The 18,754-nt window shown below is 60.9% G+C and overlaps 1 protein-coding gene across 1 annotated transcript; it reads right to left on the reverse strand.

Moving 5' to 3' along the window:
• Positions 1-4,090: 4,090 nt before the first annotated feature.
• Positions 4,091-15,713, reverse strand: SHISA7 (shisa family member 7). The gene is made up of 5 exons (XM_054009963.1): positions 15,337-15,713; positions 14,653-14,807; positions 9,412-9,477; positions 8,814-8,963; positions 4,091-8,169 (listed from the first exon to the last, which is right to left on the reverse strand). The coding sequence occupies exons 1-5, from the start codon at positions 15,678-15,680 to the stop codon at positions 7,586-7,588; spliced, it is 1,299 nt and encodes a 432-aa protein (XP_053865938.1). The 5' UTR covers positions 15,681-15,713; the 3' UTR covers positions 4,091-7,585.
• Positions 15,714-18,754: the final 3,041 nt, after the last annotated feature.

Raw genomic sequence — 18,754 nt, forward strand, 5'->3', positions numbered from 1 at the left:
AAGGAGTCAAGAGCGGCAAGGGAATGAGAACTAGCGCAGATGCAGGGAAGAGTGAGCGATGAAGCGGGAATCATATGCAAAGCACAGCGGACAGGGAACGAGAGGGTCTTAATGAGAAATGGTGACAAGAGAAAGAACAGTGAACAGCAAAGAGCGAGCTACACTGTGAACAGGAAATAATGTCTATTGAAGTGTGAAACACGAGGGCCAAATAGTGAATAAAGAATAGTGAGTGATATCTGAGAGTGCAAACTGCATAGCAGGCAATGAACAGCGAAGAGTGAAACGGTGAGCAGTGAATGGGGAGAGTGAACGGTGAATAGCAAATAACTAATAGTGAATGGTGAGCAGTGAATGGGGAGAGTGAACAATGAATAGCAAATAACTAATAGTGAATGGTGAGCAGTGAATGGGGAGAGTGAACAATGAATAGCAAATAACTAATAGTGAATGGTGAGCAGTGAATGGGGAGAGTGAATAGTAAATAACTAATAATGAGCAGCCAGTAGTGAATGGGGATAGTGAACAGAAAATAACTAATAGTGAACGGTGAGGAGTGAATGGGGACAGTGAACAGTGAATAGCAAATAACTAATAGTGAAAGGTGAGCAATGAACGGTGTTAGTGGAAGTGAATAACAAAGTGAACAGTGAACAGGGGACAGGGAGGAGTGAATCGCAAATAACTAATAGTGAAAGGTGAGCAGTGAACAGGGATAGTGGAAGTGAATAACAAAGTGAACAGTGAGCAGTGAACAGGGGACAGGGAGGAGTGAATAGCAAATGACTAATAGTGAAAGGTGAGCAGTGAATGGGGATAGTGGAAGTGAATAACAAAGTGAACAGGGAGGAGTGAATAGCAAATGACTATTGAGACACACAAGCTCACCACTAGCGCGTTGCCAAGTGCCAACAGACCATGAATGGCAGAGGGTGAACGAGCGGGAACAAGCCGCTCAGTGAAGACTCTTGTTTATGGGACGTTTACACAGCCATTCCCCAGCGCTCGGGACCCAGGCCCCCCCTGCCCACACACACACCTAGGCACTGACACCGCGTGCCTCGGTCCGCCATGCCGGGGGAGCTGCCACGCAATAGGGACTCCTGAGGAGCGACGAGAGCCAGGTGGCCGCGAAGCGAGGCCTAGGCCAGCTTCGAGGCCGGTCACACCCTGAGCGTGGGAGCCGGGGGGCCGACGCGCCCATCCGATTGCACAGAACTTCGCGGGAGGCGCCACCGTACCTGCCGGCCGGCAAAGGAGACGAGGCCGGAGTCAACGCCACGTGCCGGCCGGTCAGGAGGGGGGAGGGCGCCTCGCAAGCCGAGGCTGGGCTTTCCAGTCAGAGCCTATGGCTTAACCCTTAGCGCGTGTGACGCGACTGGTCAAAACAGTCGCGGTTCTAAAAATAGAAGACACCGTTTTATTTTTTTCTATTAAAAAAAATGCAAAACAAGACACCCGGGGGCTGAAGAACCGGCCCCTCGGCATCGTGCCAGGAGTTCTCCAGAACGGGGCCATGGGGTGGAGGAGCGACACGGCCCAGCCCTGGGTGCCCCTCGGCATCGTGCCGGAAGTTCTCCAGAACGGGGACACGGGGCGGAGGAGCGACACGGCCCAGCCCTGGGTGCCCCTCGGCATCGTGCCGGGAGTTCTCCAGAACGGGGCCATGGGGTGGAGGAGCGACACGGCCCAGCCCTGGGTGGCCCTCGGCATCGTGCCGGGAGTTCTCCAGAACGGGGCCACGGGGCGGAGGAGCGACTCGGCCCAGCCCCGGAGGAGAGGATGTGCCGTGGACTCCCATGGGGAGTGGGTGCTGAGCATGGGGTGAGGGGATAGGCCCGGCTGCTGGGTTCTGGTCTCCGGGGGGTGCGGGCCCCCCGGCCCTGCGAGGGGCAGGGAGAGCTGGGTCTCAGGCATGGTGCCGAGGACTCACCATACAACACACATTGCTCCCCCTGCTGAGCCTACCCGGATCCCGCTGTGCGCGTGCCACACCCGACGCCCACAGCCAGGCACAATCCGGTACGGCTCCCATGCGCCCCACACATGCGTTCTCTTCATATAGAACCCACGCAGCCCCTCCCACCTCCTGCCAACCCCTGCACCTCCCAGCGACCCCTCACACCTCTGCTGTCCCCCCCACATTCCTCCCACACCTCCACTGTTCCAATTTCCGTCATCCCACCACACCTCCCGCTGTCCCCCAAAACCTCCTGCCAACCACCTCCTCCATCACCCCCCACACCTCCCGTCGTCCCCCAAAACCTCCTGCCAACCCCCCACATCACCCCCTCAGCCGTCCCCCAAAACCTCCAGCATTCCCCCTGCATTCCTCCTGCCAACCCCCCCCATCACCCCCCCACACCTGCTGCCATCCCCCAAAACCTCCTGCCATCCCCCCACATTCCTCCTGCCAACCCCTCCACCTCCATCATCCCCCCCACCTCCCGCCATCCCCCAAAACCTCCTGCCATCCCCCACATTCCTCCTGCCAACCCCCCTCCATCATTCCCCACCTCCCACCATCCCCCAAACCTCCTGCCATCCCCCACATTCCTCCTGCCAACCCCCCACCTCCCACTGACCCCCCCGCCTCTGCTATCCCCCATTTTCCCCAACTTCCCACCTCCCCCCACATTCCCCTCACACCTCCCGCCTGTCCCCACCCCCTACACATACTGCCCCCATCTTCTCTGTACAATCCCCGAGGTTGCCATGACCGCCCCCCCCCCACTCCCAGTGACGTGGGGTGACTAGGGATCCCCCCCAGCCAGTCCCCTCACATCTCAGCACCTTTCCTCTAACAGCGGGTACTGGGTCCCGTCCCGGCCAAATGGCTGTTCATCCGGGGACCCAACCTGCCCCCGGTCAACTATGGCTTATGCTTGGAGGCATGGGACCGAGGGGGGGGCACTCTATGACACACACCCCCAGGAGGGCCACACAAGGGAGGCCCATGGCGGTCTCCCAAACCGGTCGCTCCCCCACCCCAACTTGGGTCTGAGCTGACTGGGAAGATCCAAAATCCTTGGGATTATTTGGGGGGGGGGTGATAGCTCGAGTTGGGGGGCAAAGGGCAGGAGAAATGGAGCCAATGGCTTGGCTCCCTCTGCCCCCCAAAGCCAAGATGGGGGGAGGACAGCAGAGACCCAGGGGACCTCCCCCCATCAGGGGAAAGTTTTGCATTGAGATGCTTCCAAAAAACAACAACAACAGCAACAAAACCCTGACCCTCCCCACCCCGACCTGCTCGCCCCCAACACGAAAATACCCCTGGGGTGAGGAGGGGAGGAAGAGGAAACATTAGCCCTTGATTCGAGTTCAGCGGGGGAGCGGGGATGTCTGGGGAGGGGAATGGGGGGGCAGAGGGGGTCCCCCACAGATCACAGGAACACAATGTAGTGGGGAGGTGGGGGGGACGGGGGGAATGGCTTGTGCTGCCGTCGCCAGTATTGGGGGGCAGAAATCCCCCGAGCTTCTCCCCCAATCCCCCCACACCCTGCCTCGGCGGACGCTTGGGCCCCTGGGTGCTGCTTCGGTGGAGTCCAGCCCCCCCCCGAGGAGTCCTGCTCTGCCCGAGCCAGCGTGGGGCCAGGGTGAGGGTGCTGCACCCCCGCCGGGTGGTAGGGGGCAGATTGGGGCGCCCAACACTGTGGCTATTCCTTGCCCCCCAGGGCCCATGGGGGCAGATCGGGGTCATGGCTGGGGTGCCCTGAGTTGTGGCTATTCCCTGCCCCCTGGAACCCATAGGGGCGGATGTGGGTCAGGGCCGGGGCGTCCTGAGCCGTGGCTATTCCATGTCCTATGGCACCAGTGAAGTCAAGAGGGCAGAGCTCAGCTGACCTCATGCAAAGATCCTGAGAAGTGGGGGGGGGGAGCGGAAATCGAGCTCGGGGAGGGGAAGGTTGGAGGCTGGGGCTCCCCATCCGGAGAGGGAAGCTTAGAGCTTCGCCACCCCTGGATGATCAGAAGGGGGGAGAGAAAATTGCCCCTAAAAAGGGGACCCTAAAAAATCAAATCCTAAAACCCTACACTCCCCTCCCCTCCCCAGGGATAGACCCCAGGAGTCCTGACTCCCCAAACATTCTGCTTTAACCACCTTCCCCTGAAGCATCCGGTACTGGTTACAGTCAGAGACAGGATGGGCCAGATGGGCCCATTAATCGGCTCCAGACAATTTCCTCTGTTCCTGTGATTTCCGGATGCCATCAAGGCATTCCCAATTACCTGGCAGCACTGAGCGCCCGCCTCTCTCACAATCAGGCGCTCGAGACAGGCACCCCAAACACTGAAGCACCCCCACCCCCAAATCACAGGAGTCTAAGAACTGACCAATGGGCAGGCCCGTCTAGCCTGGTATCCCGTCTCCACCAGAGGTCTCTACAGACTTGCTTCAGGGGAAGGGACAAGACATCCCAAATACGGCATAACCCACCCAGGGGGTTGGCTTTAAATGATTTCAGCTCTTGATTTACAACCCCAGCTGAAGAGATTTGCGACAGAGGGCCCGGTTGAATTGCCGTGAGTCACAGTCACCCCTAGAGAAGCTGATCCTTTGAAGGTGCCACAGAGACATCCAGTGGTGGGGAGTTCCGCAGGCTAACCATATAGCAGCAAAGCCGCTCCTTGTATTGGTTTTTAAGCTACTGCCTCCCAGGGTTGCAGAGAGTCCCCTGATGTCAGGAGCCAATGTGAAGAGAGGGGTTTTATTTGAGGCCAGACGTTCTGCACCAGAAGCCATGCCAAGGCCCTCGGGAGTTCCTAATGCCTTGGGGAAGAATGAGATTGTGTAGCGCCTGGGCTAAAGAGCTACGGGGGTACGCGGCCTATAAACCACTATCTGTGGTACAGCCATGAAGGGGAGAGGGGGCCCTGTGGGTTAGCCTGGGTTCCACCTGCTTTTGATACGTTTAGATGGAGAACTCTGTGGGGAAGACACAGATAGTGTGTATCTGGGCAGTGCCCGGCACGACGGGGCCCTGATCTCAGTGACTCTGTGTCTGAGCAGCGCCTGGCCCAACGGGGCTCCAATCTCAGTGACTCTTTGTCTGGCCTGACGGGGCTCCGCTCTCGGTGACGATATCTGCGCAGCGCCCAGCGCGGCAGGACCCCATCTCAGCACCTCTGTATGAGTAGCAGCCGGCCATGCCCCATAGGCACACCGCAGTGCAGAAGAGGAGCGTGTTTTGGCATCGGACGGGAGGGATCTGAGCGCAGAGCAGGACGAAGGGATGAAAAGGTTTGAGGCTGAGACCCGTCAGAACTCTACTGGGTGATGAGATCGAAGATCCCAGGGCCTAGCAAGCGGCCCGCGAAGAAACGGAAGAGAAATAAAGAAAAAGGCATGATACGAAGACCCAGTCCCCCGCAGCGTGGGGGTGACCCACAATCTTGGGGAGAGAGGGGTGGGGTTCAAAAGAGCTGAGGCTGTTCAAACTACATTCACGTGTGCTGGAGGGGTGGGGCTGGCGCTCCCCCATCCCATGGCAGTGGAGTGGGCTGGAAATCCAAAGAGCCGAAGCACTGGAAGAGAGAAACCAGAGAGCACTATATAAAGATATGTACATGGGGGGCAGCGGTGGGATGGGATGGAAGTGGAGGTTCGGCCATACCACGGCCCACGTGAAGAGCTCCCAGTCCCGGCTGTGAGATCTGGAGTGAGGGAGCCATGCGCCAGGGCCGCCACTCGCTCCCACCCCGGCACCGGGGGGCATTCGGCCTGCTGGAGGAGAGCAGTGATGTCATCGGAAGGCACCGTGGCGTCCTCATCGAACGGACGGGGCCGGCAGGCGTGACATCAGAGGGCGGGCTGAGTCTCAAAAGGGGGGCCGCGCCTCTGGCGGCAATAGCATCAAAAAGCGGGCCAGGTCCACAGTCGTGATGTCATAAAAAAGGGGACTGGGTCCACAGCAGTGACATCATCAACAAGTGGACTGGGCCCACAGCAGTGACATCATCAAAAGATAGACAAGGCCCACAGTGCTGATGTCATCAAAAAAAAGGAACCAGGTCCACAGAGCTGACATCACCGAATATCAACATGGCCGACCTTAAACATCAACAGACCCCGATGATCTTGACATCATCCATCACTGACAAAGTCCGCAGTGCTGACATCATCAAGGGTTGTCCAGGCCTGGCAGTGCTTGATCTCCTCAACTATTGACCAGGCCAACCACTGTGACACCATCAGTAAAAACGCCCAGTGAACAGGCATCATCAATCGGCGACGGAGCCACTGGTCTGATGTCAAAACCAACAGGCTGATGCCCAGGACACTGGCGTCATCCACGGTTGACGAGGTCCACAGTGTTGAGACCATGAAACGGCGATGATGTCATCAGACATCGACGAGCCCCACAGCACTCATGTTATCAATCACCGACAAGGTCCACAGTGTTGATGTCATGAGATGGATACGGTATGGATGGCAGAGGTTGAGAGCCCTCTTGGCATCATCAAAGGTTGACCCACAGTGTTTACATCATCACAGGTTGACAGGCTTGGTGGTACTGACATCATGACACATAGACAAGGGCCACAGTGCAGATGTCATCAAAGATGGCCAGTGCTGACATCATCATCAAAAGTCAACAGGACACAACCATAGCACTGACGTAATCCCATATGGACAGGCCTGACTGTCCTGACATCATCAACCATCAAGAGGGCCCACAGCGCTGATGTCGGTGGACGGGCCAAATGCAATTTGACATCATTGAACGTGGATGGGTCCAAAGCAATCATGACGTCGTCCAATGTCAACAGAGCCCTGGGGCGCTGATGTCACCCAACGTGGATGGGTCGAACACAATCTTGCCATCATCAAATGTCAGCAAGGCCCATGGTGCTGATGTCATCCAACGGGGATGGCCCAACACCATTTTGATATCAAATGTTGACAGGCCCCATGGTGCTGATGTCACCCAACGGGGATGGGACCCAGGCAATCTTGACATCATCAAAAGTCGAGAAGGCCCCCAGCACTGATGTCATCAGTCTTGGAGAGGCTCAACACAATCTTGACATCATCAAAAGTCGATAGAGCCCAGGGCACTGACATCATCTAACATGGACGGAGACAAGGCAATCTTGACATCACCCAATGTTGACAGGCTCCAAGGTGCTGATGTCATCCAACGTGGATGGGTTCAACGCGACCCAGACATCATCAAAAGTTGACAGGGCCCGTGGCGCTGAGGTCACCCAACACGGATGGGCCCAAGGCAATCTTGACATCATCACAAGTCAAGAGGGCCTGCAGCAGTGATGTCACCAATTGTGGACATCATCTAACACGGACGGAGACAAGGCAATCTCGACGTCACCCAACGTCAACAGGGTCTCAGGGCCTGACGTCATCCAGTGTGGATGGGTTCAACGTGACCCTGACATCATCAAAAGTTGACAGGGCCCGTGGCGCTGAGGTCATCAAAGGCGGATGCCACCAAAGCCCGGCAAAGGCCTCGAAGCCCGGCAGGCTGCCCGGTCCAAGAAAGAAGACGGGAAGGACGGGGGAAGACGCAGAGGAGGAGGAGGAAGAGAGCTATGGCCTTGGAAAGTCGAGTCCACCTGAGCTGGGCCCTCACACGGTGACCTCGTTCTTGCTCCCGGTGCGGAGGTGCTGGCTGGGGTGGTGCCCTGGGATGAACTGCAGCTGCTCGATGGTGCTCTGGCGGCGGGCGCCGAAGCCCTGGCGCCGGCTGGCCGTGTGGTTGCTGCCCACCTCCCAGGCGGCCTGGGAGGAGTTGGCGGAGGAGGGGTGGGAGTTCATCTTGTGCCCCTGGTGGCGTTCGAGCAGCGGGGTGCCGGCGGCGCAGATGTTGGTCTGGGACAGGGCCTTTTGGTGGCCCAGCCGCATCTCCTGGAAAGGCCCCGTGCCCTGGTGTAGGCGCTCGGGCGAGAGCAGAGGCTCCTGGGAGTGCAGGGCCTCGCGAGAGAGCAGCCGCTCGTGGGAGACGACCCGCTCCCGGGGGCCGGCGCAGTCGTAGGGGGAGGGGCGGTAGCCGTCTGAAAGGATGTGCTCCTGGGACATCACCCGTCGCGGGTGCTGGGCCGCCTCCCCGTAGCGCTCGTAGTTCATCTTCATGGCGTGCAGGGGCAACGTGCCCCGTGTCAGCTCGGCCAGGTGCCGCCGCTTCAGGTACAGCTCGTCCATGTCCTTCTCCGCTGGGGGGGGGCAGGGCAAAGGCAGCAGGGGGGCGGGGGATGGGAGGGGCAAAGGCAGCAGGGGGGGCGGGGGGATGGAAGGGGCAAAGGCAGCAGGGGAGGGGCAGGGGGATGGGAGGGGCAAAGGCAGCAGGGGAGGGGCAGGGGGATGGGAGGGGCAAAGGCAGGAGGGGAGGGGCAGGGGGATGGGAGGGGCAAAGGCAGCAGGGGAGGGGCAGGGGGATGGGAGGGGCAAAGGCAGCAGGGGAGGGGCAGGGGGATGGGAGGGGCAAAGGCAGCAGGGGAGGGGCAGGGGGGATGGGAGATAATGGACAATGTGACCAACTCTCCTTTGCACATTCACAGGCTCCATGGCTGGATGGGGCCACTGTGAGTGAATTCATTTCACCCGCAGGCTACCAGTCAGTCCTGGGAACAGACGGTGTCCCCTAGAGGGGACAGGCCCTGGGCCCCATTCCCTGTCCCCCTGAGCCAGCCAGTCCCCGCCCTGGGGCCGGATGGGAGCTGGCGCCCCCTAGAGGGGAAAGGCCCAGTGCCCCATTCTCCCCCAGGCCAGCTCTGGCCCCCGGGTGAGTCCCCAGGGGCTAGTGGCAGCGGTGGGGTTGGGCTGTGAGCGCCCCCCAGTGGCAGGGCCCCTGGCTCACCCAGCCTCTTGAGCGAGGAGTAGCGGCTGAGCTCCGACTTGACGGCCGACTCGTAGGACGGGGGCAGGTGCGAGAGGTTGTGGAAGGAGCGGGAGCAGGTGAGCGAGTTGTACTTCAGGCCCGACGTCGGGGTGTGATGCACTCGCCAGTCTGGGGGGCGGGCAGAAAGAGAGGGGGGAGGAGGGGAAGGGAAGAGGGAGTTTGGGGAGAGGGGTCAGGAGAGGGGGAGGGGAGGGTTTGGGGGAGGGGAAGAGGGAGTGTGGGGAGAGGGGTCAGGAGAGGGGGAGGGGACAGGTAGAGGGAAGGGTTCATGGGAGGGGTTTGGAGGAGGGGAAGAGGGAATGTGGGGAGAGGGGTCAGGAGGGAGAGGACAGATGGAGGGCGGGGGAGGGGGCCAAGAAGAGGGGGTTGGGGGAGGGGCAAAGATAGAGATTAAATCTCTGGGCCATTTTATCTCCCCCCACCCCACCCCACCCCCTTTCCCGGCTGGAGGATTCTGATTCCTTGGGGCAGCTCGGGTGAGAAAACGGGGCCCCCTCCCCCCGGGTCAGGGATACAGAACTGGGCCCTGAGCCCCCCGCCCCGGCCCGTCACCTACCCAGCGTGGAGGCGTGGTGCTTCGGGCTGCTCACGTTGAGGTGCACGTAGTTGTGGTGCATGGCGTCTGCAAGGCAAAGCCGGGTTATTTGTCTGGGGGCAAAACCCCCCAAAACCTCACCACCAAAACCCAGCCCCTTAAAGGTAATGTGCGAGGTCAGACACCTCTGGGTCTCCCTGGTGCTATTGTCCGTCTGGGGACAAAAAAACGTGGCCCCTTAAAGGTAATGTGCAAGGTCACACACTTCTGGCCCAGGTCCACTTGATGGTCTTTTCTGCCTGGGGACAAAAAACCCACAACCCCTTAAAGGTAATGTGCGAGGTCAGACACCTCTGGGTCTCCCTGGTGCTATTGTCCGTCTGGGGACAAAAAAACGTGGCCCCTTAAAGGTAATGTGCAAGGTCACACACTTCTGGCCCAGGTCCACTTGATGGTCTTTTCTGCCTGGGGACAAAAAACCCACAACCCCTTATAGGTAATGTGCAAGGTGAGACTGGTGTGTCCAACTGATGGTATTTTCTGTCTGGGGACAAACACCCACACCCCTTGAGGTAATGTATGAGCTCAGACACTTCTGGGTCCCCCGCCTGATGGTATTTTCTGTCTGGGGACAAAAAAAACAACACAGCTCCTTAAAGGTAATGTGCAAGGTCAGACTGTTGGGTCCGCCTGATGGTATTTTGTATCTGGGGGCAAACAAAAAAAAACAAAAAAAAACCCAGGCCCTTAAAGGTAATGTGCAAGGTCAGACACCTCTGAGTCCGCCTGATGGTATTTTCTGTCTGGGGACCAAAAAACCCAAACCCCTTAAAGGTAATGTGTGAGGGCAGACACCTCTGGGGTGAGTGGGAATGTGGGGGTGCAGGGGATGGATCGGGGGATGTGGGGGTGCAGGGGATGGATGGACGGAGGGATCCAGGGGATGTGGGGGTGCAGGAAAGGGATGGACGGAGGGATCAGGGGATGTGGGGGTGCAGGGGATGGATGGACGGAGGGATCCGGGGGATGTGGGGGTGCAGGGGAGGGATGGAGGGAGGGATCAGGGGATGTGGGGGTGCAGGGGGAGGGAGAGATGGAAGGATCTGGGGGATGTAGGGGTGCAGGGGGAGGGATGGAGGGAGGGATGGGGGGATGTCAGGTGCAGGGGAGGAATGGACGGAGGGATCGGGGATGTGGGAGTGCAGGGGGAGGGATGGACAGAGGGGTCGCGGCGATGTGGGGGTGCAGGGGGAGGGATAGACGGAGGGATCGGGGGATGTGGGGGTGCAGGGGAGGGATGGAGGGAGGGGTTGAGGCAATGTGGGGGTGCAGGGGAATAATGTAGGGAGGGATCGGGGGGATGTGGGGGTGCAGGGGAGGGACGGAGAGAGGGATCGGGGATGTGGGGGTGCAGGAGGGGGATGGATGGAGGGATAGGGGGATGTGGAGGTGCAAAGGGAGGGAGGGATGGAGGTATTGGGATGAAGGGGAGGAATGGAGGGAGGGATCAGTGGATTTGGGGGTGCAGGGAAGGGATGGATGGAGGGATTGGGGGATGTGGGGGGTGCAGGGGGAGGGATGGAGGGAGAGATTGGGGGAATGTGGGGGTTCAGGGGGAGGGATGGGTGGAGGGAGAGGGGGGATGTGGGGGTGAAGGGGGCAGGAAGGATGGAGAGATTGGGGGGATGTGCGGGTGCAGGGATGGATGGACAGATTGGGGGGATCTGGGGGTGTAGGGGGAGGGATGGAGGGAGGATCGGGGGAATGTGGGGGTTCAGGGGGAGGGATGGTTGGAGGGATCGAGGGATGTGGGGGTGCAGGGGGCGGGAAGGATGGAGAGATTGGGGGGATGTAGGGGTGGAGGGATGGATGGAGAGATTGGGGGGATGTGGGGTGCAGGGATGGATGGATGGAGGGATCGGGGGATGTGGGGGTGCAGAGGAGGGATGGATGGATACTCTCTGGACCAGTGCAATGAAGAAACCTGCCATTCCCCAAACAGCCACTGGGTGTCTCCCTGGGCCCGCCTAATGCTGCCCAACTTCCAGGGCGCACCCCAGCCGGAGCCAGGACACCTGGGTTCTCTCCCTGGCTCGGGGACGGGGGGCTGGTGGTTAGAGCGGGGGGGCGGGACTGGGAGCCAGGACTCCTGGGTTCTCTCCCGGCTCTGGGGGGGGGGGGGGGAGCCAGTGGTTAGAGGAGGGGGCTGGGAGCCAGGACTCCTGAGTTCTCCCCCAGCTCAGGAAGGGGAGTGTGGAATAGTAGGGAAGGCTCAGGGCCGGCATTACAGGCAGGGGGCCACAAATGGGAAATTTGCCCCCCAAAGAATATTCAATGGACCCCAATTCCTAGACGCAGGCGATGGGGTTGAGGCCGGGGCTCTGGGCGAGTGGACCTTCAGTGCCCCCAAAACACCCACTTAGACCCCCACTAATGAGACCCTGGAAAATGAATCCACCCCCCATGACTAGCAAGCAGTTCTAGTCCCCAGGCCTGCTCCGCGCACGGAGCTGCAGCCTCTGAAGTCCCAGCTGCAGGGACCTGCCTCAGTTTCCCCCCCCTGCACAATAGGGGCGACAGCCCTGCCTCTCTGGGTGTGTCAGGAGAAGAGTGGGAGGAGCCCAGACGTTACGGTGACGGGCACTAGAGAAGTGGCTCAGTTCATGACCGGGGGTGTCTCTGCCCCCTCCTGACAGACGGAAATACCCAGCCCCCGTGCCAAGCAGAACAAGGGCTGCATCGCCTCCCAAATGAAGCCACTTCTGGGGTGCAGCCACCGTGTCATGGCAGAACAAGGCACCCGCTTGGGCTGGCGAGTGAAGGGGGATCCCGCACCCCACAGGAGGCGATGTGGTGCAACAGAATGGAGTTAAACTGACAGCCCACCCTGACCCCCGCTAGCTAATGTCCTTCTGATCTGTCCCCCAGCTGCTGGGACCCCTCCCCAATCCGCCCCCCACCTGCACTCCCCTCGCCCCCCCAGCTGCTCGGACCCCACCCCAATCCACCCCCAACCTGCACTCCCCTTGCCCCCCCAGCTGTTCGGACCCCTCCCCAATCCACCCCCAACCTGCATTCCCCTCGCCCCCCCAGCTGCTGGGACCCCTCCCCAATCCGCCCCCCACCTGCACTCCCCTCGCCCCCCCCAGCTGCTGGGACCCCTCCCCAATCCGCCCCCCACCTGCACTCCTCTCGCCCCCCAGCTGCTCGGACCCCTCCCCAATCCACCCCCAACCTGCACTCCCCTCGCCCCCCCAGCTGCTGGGACCCCTCCCCAATCCCCCCCCCACCTGCACTCCCCTCGCCCCTCCAGCTGCTGGGACCCCTCCCCAATTTCTCTGCTCCCCCTACTCCCTGCTTTAGATCCCCTCTCCCAAGACCCCATAATCCCCCTTTAACGGAACATGCCTCAAGGAGGATTTCTGATCTCCTGGGGGGGGGGGGAGGGAATGACTCAGCCACCGCGCCCCCCCCAGCCCCGCCATGAATGCTCAGCCACAGACACCCCACGACAGCTAGCACCGGTTGCCATGGCAAACCGCGATCTCCCACCATGCCCTGCGCTGCAATGCCTGCCCCGGGCCCAGAAACCACAGGCTCCAAAGTACCATTGCCCAAAGCTTCACCTGGGGGCGGGGGGGGCAGGGAATGGGGCAGGGGCCTTTCCCCTCTAGGGGCACCGGCTCCCATCCGGCCCCAGGACAGGGACTGGTTGGCTCAGGGGGGTGGGGAATGGGGCCCAGGGCCTTTCCCCTCTAGGGGCACCGGCTCCCATCCGGCCCCAGGGCAGGGACTGGCTGGCTCAGGGGGATGGGGAATGGGGCCTTTCCCCTCTAGGGGCACCGGCTCCCATCCGGCCCCAGGACAGGGACTGGTTGGCTCAGGGGGGTGGGGAATGGGGCCCAGGGCCTTTCCCCTCTAGGGGCACCGGCTCCCATCCGGCCCCAGGGCAGGGACTGGCTGGCTCAGGGGGATGGGGAATGGGGCCTTTCCCCTCTAGGGGGCGCCGGCTCCCATCCGGCCCCAGGGCAGGGACTGGCTGGCTCAGGGGGATGGGGAATGGGGCCTTTCCCCTCTAGGGGCACCGGCTCCCATCCGGCCCCAGGGCAGGGACTGGCTGGCTCAGGGGGGCAGGGAATGGGGTACGGGGCCTCTCCCCTCCAGGGGGCGCCTGTTTAACAGCCCCGGGTGTGACATGAGTTTGTTCGGTCTCAGCAAGCCGGAGGGAGAGGGCGGGCCGACCAATCCATGGACAATGCGCCCCCTTCCCCCCACAGGGGGTGCTCCATCGGGAAATGGGGCCCCTTGGTGATGGGGGAGGGTTGAGCGTCTGGGAGGGGCTGTACTGACTGGAGCCGACTAATCCACCCCTCCCTTGTCATCCCCAGATCTAACCCCCTAGTGCCGGCCCTAGGATGCTGGGCCCCATAGCCTGCCCTGCCGGTAACACCCTGAGCCCCGCCCCCGTCCCTGCCCTGCGGATCAGCCCCACGGGGTTAATCTGCCCGATACCGAGTTTCCCTGTGGGCTGCTCAGAGAAATACCCCCATGCCACCTGCCCAGCTGGCAGACGATTGTGGGCATGGGCTGGGGGTGGGGGCGGGACGACAGCCATGCAGCCAAGCTTATCCCCCCAGCTCCTGGTCTCGCCCCTTGGCATGGCCTGTGTTCCCAGTGGGAGGCAGGAGGGCAGGGGAGGCACTCAGTGGGTTAACAGCCTGTGGGGCAGGGGATGTGCCAGGGTCAGTGGGTACCAGGGGCCCCCCCACCCCAAGGATGTCCAAGCCCCTGGCAGAGACACCCCCCCCCTCCTGACTCAGCTCAGTGTCTTTGGAGGAGAAACTGCTGGTGCTGGAGCAGCTGGGGGTGGGTGGGTGGGATCTGGGGGGCAGGAGGGGGTGGGCAGCGATATGGGGGATACCCCAGACACACACCCTGTGCATGCCCCAATGCGGGCACAGACACAGTACATACGGCTGTGGGGAGACAGCGCCCCGCCCCCTCCCAGCAGCCCAGAACCCCCTGCCGAGCCCCTGCCCCGCCCCCTGCAGCCCAGCGCCCCCTGCTGAGCCCCCCGCCCCGCCCCCTGCAGCACTGCACCCCCTGCTGAGCCCCTGTCCAACCCCCTGCAGCGCAGCGCCCCCTGCCGAGCCCCCGCCCCGCCCCCTGCAGCCCAGCGCCCCCTGCCGAGCCCCCGCCCCGCCCCCTGCAGCCCAGCGCCCCCTCCCTGCAGCCCAGCGCCCCCAGTGCCACGGTACCTACCGTGGTTGCTCTGGCAGGGCTTGATGGTGTTGTAAAGGTTCTTCGGGGGCCGGGTGGGGCCGTTGTCCTGGGAAGCTGAGTTGAGGGTGGTGCTATTGCTGCGCTCGGAGCGTGAGCTGGTCCCAGCCTGGTGCCTGAGGATGTCCACAAGAGCCCTGGTGGAGGGTGGGGGGGGCAGTGCCCGTCAGACACCCCCAAATAACACGGCCCCCAGCCAGGGCACAATTCCCCTCCCCAGCCCCTGGCGCTGCCCCAGCCTGCGCCGCCCGGCCTCACCACTAGGTGCCCCCCCACTGTCCCATCTGCCCCCCTCCCCACTGCCATGCCCCACACCCAGCCCCACTGTCGTGCCCCCTCCCTTCTTGCCTCCCCATGGCCTACACCTCTCCCCCCGGCTGCACCCCCCTCCCTCTGGCCTCCACCACTCCCCTTGGCCCCCCACCCCAATCCCTTCTCCTCTCCTCCTCTCTCCCAGCCATGGCCCCCTCCCCCCAGCTCCCAACTCCCCCCTCCCTCCACCCCCAACTCCCCCTGCCTCTCCACTCCCCCCTTCCCCATTAACCCCTGACACTCCCCTCCCCTGATCCCCTCCCTTCTCCCAGCCATGGCCCCCTCCCCAAGGCCGCCAACTCCCCTGCCTCTCCCCTCCCCCCTTTCCCTATGGCCCCCAACTCTCCCCCACACCTGGGCATGTTGATCTCCCGCCCCTGGGGCCGGCGGGAAGCCTTGCCGAAGGCCACCTTGATGCCCAGGCCCACGGCCAGGGTGAAGCTGATGACGCCGCAGACCACGTAGACGGTACTGTTGCTCTGCTGGCGGGCGGCCTCGGAGCCCCCCGGCCCCCGGCCCCCGGGCCCGGCCGTACTGCTGGCCTGGGTGTGGGCCCAGAAGGGGGTCTCCACGTTGGTGCAGCGGCCCTGCTCCAGCCGCATGGCCCGGTGCTCGCAGCAGAAGCGGTAGTGGCACGTGCCGCAGCAGAAGCGGTAGCCGCCCGTGGTGCAGTTGAAGGCGGCGTCGTACTGGCCCATGACGTCATAGTAGCCTTGGCACGTCTCGGCCGCCCGGCCCCCCCAGGCCGCCGCCCCCGTGCTGTTGACCCCCGCCAGCCGCTTGAGGTGAGCCAGCAGGCTGGGCAGCGCCCGGCTGTGGTTGGCCGGATGAGGGGCCTGGAGGACCGCCAGGGCCGGCTGGCAGCTCAGGGCCTCCAGGGCAGCGCAGAGGACAGTCAGCAGGTGGTACATGGTGTGCGGGGGGGGGACAGGACCCTGGGAGATGGGGGAGCAGGGAGAAGCCTTGGGTTGGGGGGGTGAGGAGGGTGCGGAGGGGCCCCAGAAGAAGCTGGGGTATATGTTGGGGCACGGGGGGGGGGGCGAGATGGAAGATGCACTGGGAGATGGCACCGGATGGGGGGGTACAGTGGGTCCCGTGAGACAGCCCCGGGTAGGGGGAATGGAGGGGCTCAGCAGATGGCACTGGGTGGCGGGGGGGGGGGCCACAGAAGGGTCCCTTGACACGGCGCAGAGTTGCGGAGGGAGGTCAGGGCATCTGGGCCCCGTTAGCTGGTTCCTTCTTGTGGTTATAAAAAATGGATCAATCCGTATAAAAGAATCCGAGAGAGAAATCTGCAGAGAGAGAGAGAGAGATGGGGGAGTCGGCAGCTATCACACCATGACCCCAACTAGCAGAACCTCATCCTCACTCCTGGGACAGGCTATTTTCCCCAGAGCCTCGGCTTCCGGAGTCATGAGCTATGGCAGATCTGTTCCCCAGAGCCCAGCGGGGGCAGATCGGGGGATGGCCAGAGCACTGCCCAGACACAGTCACCGAGATCGGGGCCCTGTCACGCCAGGCGCTGCCCAGACACAGAGTCGCCGAGATCGGGGTCCCGTCAGGCCAGGTGCTGCCCAGAGACAGAGTCACTGAGATCGGGGCCCTGTTTAGGGTGACCAGACGTCCCGATTTTATAGGGACAGTCCTGATATTTGGGGCTTTTTCTTATATAGGCTTCTTTTACCCCCCACTCCCTGTCCTGATTTTTCACACTTGCTGTCTGGTCAGCCTAGCCCTGTTGCGCCAGGCACTGCCCAGGCACAGAGTCACTGGGATCGGGGCTCCATCGTACCCCAGCACTGTGATACCCCTGCATCCCCTCTGCCATATTATAGCCCCTGGGAACCCCAGATCTGAGACACCACTGCGCCCTGGTGTCGGATTCTTTAGTGGTTATTGATTATTATTGATTTCCAATGAATTACTAGTTTAAAGAGCTGGGGGATTGTAGGGGTCTAGTCCCAGCAACAGGCACAACAAAATCAAGGGGATTGAGGCTGGGATCCCCAAAGTGCGACACGTTGAGGGGAAAGCAAAACTTAAGGCAACTTTTAGGGCGCCATTTGTAAAGCCACAGATGCTCCAAGCCACATAAAAATGGAGCAGAGAGAAGGCGGATGAGGCAATATCTGTTATCGGACCAACTTCCGTTGGAGAAAGAGACCAGCCGTCCAGCTCTAGAGAGCTTGTCTCTGGGTCTGGGAAAGGCACTCAGAGTGCAGCTAAATACAAGGTTGGGCAGAGAGGTTAGCGTCAGTGGTGAGCGCACATTCAAAATGATCTCCACCAATGGGAGAAATGGTCTGAAGTCCATAGGATGAAATTCAATAAGCACCCATGCAAAGCGCTCCACTTAGGAAGCACAATCAGTTACACACATACAAAATGGGAAATGACGGCCTAGGAAGGAGTATGGAGGAAAGGGATCTGGGGTCAGAGTGGATCACAAGCTAAAGATGAGTCAACAGGGTAACGCTGTTGCAAAAAAACCCAACATCCTTCTGGGATGTATTGGCAGGAGTGTTGTAAGCAAGACACGAGAAATAATTCTTCCGCTGTACTTCACACTGATTAGGCCTCAACTGGAGTATTGGGTCCAGTTCTGGGCGCCACGTTTCAGGAAAGATGTGGAGAAATTGGAGAAAGTCGAGAGAAGAGCAACAAAAATGATTCAGGTCTAGAAAACATGAGCTATGAGGGAAGATTGAAAAAAACAAACCAGGTTTGTTTAGTCTGGAGAAGAGAAAACTGAGAGAGGACGTGATAACAGTTTTCAAGTTCATAAAAGGTTGTTACAAAGAGGAGGGAGAAAATTCTTGTTAACCCCTGAGCAGGGCCGGCTTTAGCAGGTGCGGGGCCCCACGCCGGGACGCAAATTGTCTCGCCTCCCCCCCACCCCAACTCCGCCCCGCCCCCTGACTCCACCCCCTCACTGCCCCATTGGATCCCTCCCCAAATCCCCGCCCTGGCCCCGCGTCTTCCCCAAGCACACGCCGCATTCCTCCTCCTCACCCCTCCCTCCCAGGCTTGTGCTGATCAGCTGTATGGTGGTGCAATGCTGGAGGGAGGGGGGAGAAGCAGGACGCGGCTTTTTTTTTTTTTTTTCCCGCTCTGCCAGCAGCCCCGGATGTTGCGGGGCCCTCTTAGGTGCGGGACCCCATTCCGGTGAATCGGTCAAATCGGCTTAAAGCTGCCCCTGCCCCTGAGGATAGGACAAGAAGCAATGGGCTTAAATTGCAGCAAGGGCAGTTTAGGTTGGACATTAGGAAAAACTTCCTAGCTGTCAGGGTGGTTGAGCACTGGGATAAATTGCCCAGGGAGGTTGTGGAATCTCCATCAGCACCACCCGCCTCAGAGATTTACAGGACAACGGATGCCCCTCGGAGAGCCGCCCTGGATGCATGGCCAAACACAGCGAGTTCATCCTCAGCCGTGACAGTTGTACATCTGACAACAAACACTTGGTTCAAACCATGGGCACTCAGATGGCTCCCCTACAGGCCGACCCTCTTCATGGGCCACCTCCTGGGAGAATTTCTGGACAAATGCACCACAAAACCAATGATGCACCTGAGCTACATCAATGATATTTTCCTCCTGTGGGCAGACGGCCCAACCTCCCTCGTCGATTTCCACCACAGCTTCAACAACCATCCCTAGAACACTGCCACACTAGCATCAACTTCCTGGGCTCCACAGTCCTCTTCAACTCTAGAACCCGACAGACAACCATATACAAGAAACCCACGGATCACCCAGCTACCATCCCAGA

Source organism: Malaclemys terrapin, chromosome 20, assembly GCF_027887155.1.
Source record: "Malaclemys terrapin pileata isolate rMalTer1 chromosome 20, rMalTer1.hap1, whole genome shotgun sequence".
Classification (NCBI taxonomy): domain Eukaryota; kingdom Metazoa; phylum Chordata; order Testudines; family Emydidae; genus Malaclemys; species Malaclemys terrapin.